We start from the raw sequence: 4,732 nt of genomic DNA, 5'->3' as shown, positions 1-4,732 counted from the left end.
TTTATTTCATTGTTTTCATATCACTTTCTGATATTGGGTTTTAAATACATGTTTCTTCGCTTCAAGAATAAAATGCACGGCGTAGCTGAGTGGACATTTTTGTAAATCCATGAAAAAAAACAAACTCAATTGCATTGTTTTTTTCATGCCTAAGGTGGAATAAAAACATCCAAGAAAAAATCTCAACAAAGGTTCTCATAATTCGTGCATGAAAGAGTTAATTCATACACTTTCTAACCTTTTCAACTTAAGTACCCAGGTTGTAATTGTAGTAGTTGTACTGCGTCTATCCACCAGGGGCGCTGTTCTCTGTTTATATTTTAACTCACACAACCTTATGGGTAAAATCCAATATGGCCGTCCAATGAGAGGAATGCTAACACAGTTCACAGACTAAATAGCAAATACTTTTTTTTAAGTTACGTTGTTGTCACGGTTTAAAGTGAGGCTTTGTGTCGTAATGTTGCCAATAAACACCGTGTGTTTTAGGAGCCAGACCAGCTTTAGAAGTCATTTCGCGGCTCTTTTCAGCTGTCGAGGCTAAGGGATAAAGCTAACGTTGCACACTTCAGTCATTCTGCAGGACTGTCAGCACAAACATGCAGGGCACTTCAGTACAAAAAGCACGGAGGACCCTTCTCAAGTCGTCCAGTAAGGAAACCTGTCTAATTAAATATTTTAACATGTATTCCGTGGATAAAATTAACCCGTTCATGCATAGTGGTCACTACAGTGGACAGCTATTCTACAGCTGTTCTCTTGTATATTCATGGATTTTGTTGTTTTATTTTAATATCAGCCAACACAGTGGACACTCATGCATCATCCCATACACTGCAATTTATACCATTACTGTAACTTTCCTGTTCTTGGTAAACCTGATCTAGAGTAACATGTTTAAGTGTAAATCAATTGTTGTTATTAGTCTGTAATGAACAGTTTTTGTAAAAATTTGTTTTTTTTTTTTTTTTTTTTTTTTTTTGCATATTATCTCCATGAAGTGAGTAATGACTGGTATTAAAGGTGCTAAAATGTGAGAAAACATCAGAGTAGCGGCATTAAAATAAATGTCTGGTAAAGGTTCATTCTGTCTTCCATGTATTATTATTGTAGGTAATTAATTTATCAGACAAACTAGTAAAGAGAGTACACAAACAACTACCCCTGTCTGATAAATTAATTACCTAAAATAAGCATTAAAAATGTTTATACCATTACTGTAACTTTCCTGTTCTTGGTAAACCTGATCTGTAGTAACATATTTCAAGTCTAAATCATTTGCTAATTGTTATTAGACTGTAATCATCAGGGTTTTTTTTTTTTTCAAGTGGTGTTTTTTGTTTGCATATTATTATAAACGAGTAATAACTAGTATTAGAGTATATTAAAATGTGAGAAAACATCAGATTAGTGTTTGTATGTGGTAGTTTTCAATCAGTATGTCAGTAAATGCAATGTTTCTTTGCTTCAAAAACTACACGCATGGTGTCCAGCTGAGTGGACACTTTTGTAACTCCATGAAGATAGGTCCATAAAAAAAATTTCAATCACATTGTTTTTTCATGCCTAAAGATGAGTAAAAACACTCAGGAAAAAATCTTGATTAAAGTTCTCATAATTCATGCATGAAAGGGTTAAAGTTTGTGTATATGGTGGTGTATGTGTGTAGATACTGACCCTCATGGCTAACAGTCTGGTAAACATTCAACGTTCAGTCTCATGTGAAATACAAAATTCATGGGATTTTCTGGTCGACAGGTTGGATGATGTGGACCTTCACCCCATGGGTGCCAAAGACGTGCTTGTTAAAATACTGGCTGCTCCTATTAACCCATCTGATATCAACATGATTCAAGGTATTTGATAAATCCAGTCCACATTAGGATTACCAACTGAAATGAAATACCACAAAGGTCACAGTATGGTATGGTTTGTATATCATGTAGATCAGTTTTTCTACCTGTGTTTTGTCAGGTACATATGCTATCCTGCCTGACCTTCCTGCTACTGGGGGCAACGAGGGGGTGGCCAGGTTATAGAGGTGGGCAGTCAGGTGACATCCTTAAAAACTGGAGACTGGGTCATTCCAAAAGATGCTGGTCTAGGTAAAACTCAGCTGGAAATATACAAATGACAATGATAATTATTCTGTTTCTTAAGGTGAGAGTGGTTTTTGTCGTGAGCAGGTACGTGGAGGACAGCAGCAGTTCTGTCGGAAGACGATGTCATCTCACTGCCAAATGACATTCCCTTGTTGGCTGCAGCCACACTGGGTGTAAACCCCTGTACTGCTTACAGAATGCTTTGTGACTTTGAAGATCTCAAGCCAGGTAGCCTTTTCCACATACGGGAGATGTGTAGTTTAAACCTGAATCAATGTGTCCAAATACATGGCATTGTTTTACTGCCATTATTATCTGTGTTTCTCTGTGGACCACTACAGTGAATTGTGTTTACACATGATGCCTTTTTATTAGACAAATTGACATACAGAATTAAGGGTTAATATATGTGTAATTATTCTATTATATATTAAGTTTAGGTGCAGCGTTGCCTTACATAGGGACTAATCCTGTATTATGACACACAACACTGTTATTCAACAAGCTGACAAAGATAGGTCACTCAACTAAAGCAAAAGTAAATTAAAAAGAGGTTTAAGGATGTATTATTCCTCTGTAGGTATAAAATAAAATATGCTCAGCAGAACTCTTCATTGCCATGTAATGGTGTTTCTTTGTCTTCTTTCTAGGAGATTCAGTGATTCAGAATGCGGCGAACAGTGGAGTTGGACAGGCTGTGATACAGATAGCTGCTGCTAGAGGACTAAACACTATTAATGTGGTCAGAGACAGGTGAACATACGTCATGTTACTTTATTCTTAAAGGAAATGTTTTCTAGATATTGTGCATAAATAGATTCCTTTTCCTCTTTTCTTCGTTCCTCAATGTATCTTCAACAGACTGCGGTGACCGTCGTTGTTTCAGACTGACGGCATGTTTTTGATGTTAACCTGACAGTGACAGAATTTATGACTGTAATGAACTTGTCTTTCATTGTTTCTTTTCTTTTAAAGGCCAGAGTTCACACAGCTCAGCGATAGGCTAAAGGTCATTGGAGCCACTCATGTGATTAAGGAAGAGACACTTAGGCGGCCTGAAATGAAGGAAATGTTCAAAGTGTGTGAGTTAGGGGACAGCTTTAAAAAATATGATCTTGCAGTTTTGCAGTAAATTAACACATGCCTAATAATATTATGACTCCTTTTGTCTGTAGACTTGTCCAAAGCCTAAACTCGCACTGAATGGAGTTGGAGGCAAAAGTGCAACTGAACTGCTTCGTCATTTACAGTGAGGATGCAGTAGAATCATTGTTGACATATAATCTTTTTATACTGAAGAGAAAAGCTGATTATAAACCTGTCTTATTTATTGTAGGGTTGGGGGATCCATGGTGACATATGGAGGCATGGCCAAACAGCCTGTAACTGTTCCAGTGGTAAGCTAAAGTGTGGTCTGATGCCCTGATTTTACAAAAGAGACTTCCCGTATAATTCATTACTCAATATTCTCAACAAATTCATATTTTCCAGAGTGCCCTATTTTCAAAGATGTGAAAGTTCGAGGATTTTGGGTCACTCAGTGGAAGAGAGACCATTCACATGGTGAGTAGTCATGGAATTAGACAAAAACTCCCAAATGAGTCTTTGGAAATTAGTTAATGAAAAATCTTCCATTGTTCCTCTGTAGATGGCAGCGCATTCAGAGACATGTTGGATGAGCTTTTGCTCCCTCATCAGGCAGAAAAAGCTGACAGCCCCTGTTTGCACTGAGGTGAACCTCCAGGAGTACCGCAGAGCACTGGACGCAGCCATGCAGCCTTACACCTCTGCTAAACAGGTCTGATCATGTGAACAGTCTGCTGTCATCAACGCATGAAGTCAAACCAGGACATTATTCTTCACCACCTCATGCAAATATGTTGCTCAAGAATAAATTAAATGAATATATCCTCGCCTCAGGTCATATTCCAGTGTTGTGAAGTGCTTGAATGGCACTTGAGTTTCCCCTAGATGACTGGTAGTAATTAAAAAGTCTTCAAGGTTCAAGGTATCTTTATTATCCCTGAAGGGCAATTTGATTTGCAGACAGCAGAATAATCAGCAAGTGGACAGCAGATAAAAACAAATGGAACTAGAAAGCACTTGGAGAGCGCACACCTCTGCCAAGACAGATCAGTGCCCCCCCACCCCCCACCCCCAATCACCACCAAAATTTAATATCTTGCACGCAGACAGACAAACCAACGCCGGCAAAAACATAACCCTCTTAGCGGAGGTAATAAATACATTACAAGTATAAATAATTATAGAGTGTCATTAACCAGCCAGATGGTCAATATAATAAATGATTTTTTTTTTTTCTATTGGTTCTGCACAGTGGTTGGTTGTATCTACAACCTGATGGAAGGAATCTGAATTCATCAGATCACGGATGGCTCAAGTCAGTAATAATGCTTCTAGCCTTTTTCAGGGATCTACTGACGTACAAGGAGAGATGATCATTGAGGGGAATGCCAGCAGTTTTAGTTGAAATTCTCACAATTCCCTGAAGATGATTTCTCTGTTGAGCAGGAAGTGACCCGTGCCAACAGATAAAAGAAAAGGTTCAAGCAGATTCAGTGAAACAGGAGTAAAACATTCACACAAAGTTGTGTCAACATTAAAACTGT

General features: G+C 38.0%; 1 protein-coding gene across 1 annotated transcript; it reads left to right on the top strand.

Annotated features, from left to right (window-relative positions):
* Positions 1 to 576: 576 nt before the first annotated feature.
* Positions 577 to 3,906, top strand: LOC115435745 (enoyl-[acyl-carrier-protein] reductase, mitochondrial-like). The gene is given in 11 exon segments (XM_030158347.1): positions 577 to 651; positions 1,759 to 1,856; positions 1,975 to 2,025; positions 2,028 to 2,105; positions 2,187 to 2,330; positions 2,753 to 2,855; positions 3,078 to 3,180; positions 3,278 to 3,351; positions 3,439 to 3,511; positions 3,596 to 3,665; positions 3,758 to 3,906. Coding segments are annotated over 10 exon segments (918 nt in total). The 5' UTR covers positions 577 to 651; positions 1,759 to 1,783.
* The last annotated feature ends 826 nt before the right edge of the window (positions 3,907 to 4,732 follow it).

This window comes from Sphaeramia orbicularis, chromosome 16 (genome assembly GCF_902148855.1).
Source record: "Sphaeramia orbicularis chromosome 16, fSphaOr1.1, whole genome shotgun sequence".
Lineage (NCBI taxonomy): Eukaryota > Metazoa > Chordata > Actinopteri > Kurtiformes > Apogonidae > Sphaeramia > Sphaeramia orbicularis.
This window is presented reverse-complemented; position numbering and strand designations above follow the sequence as displayed.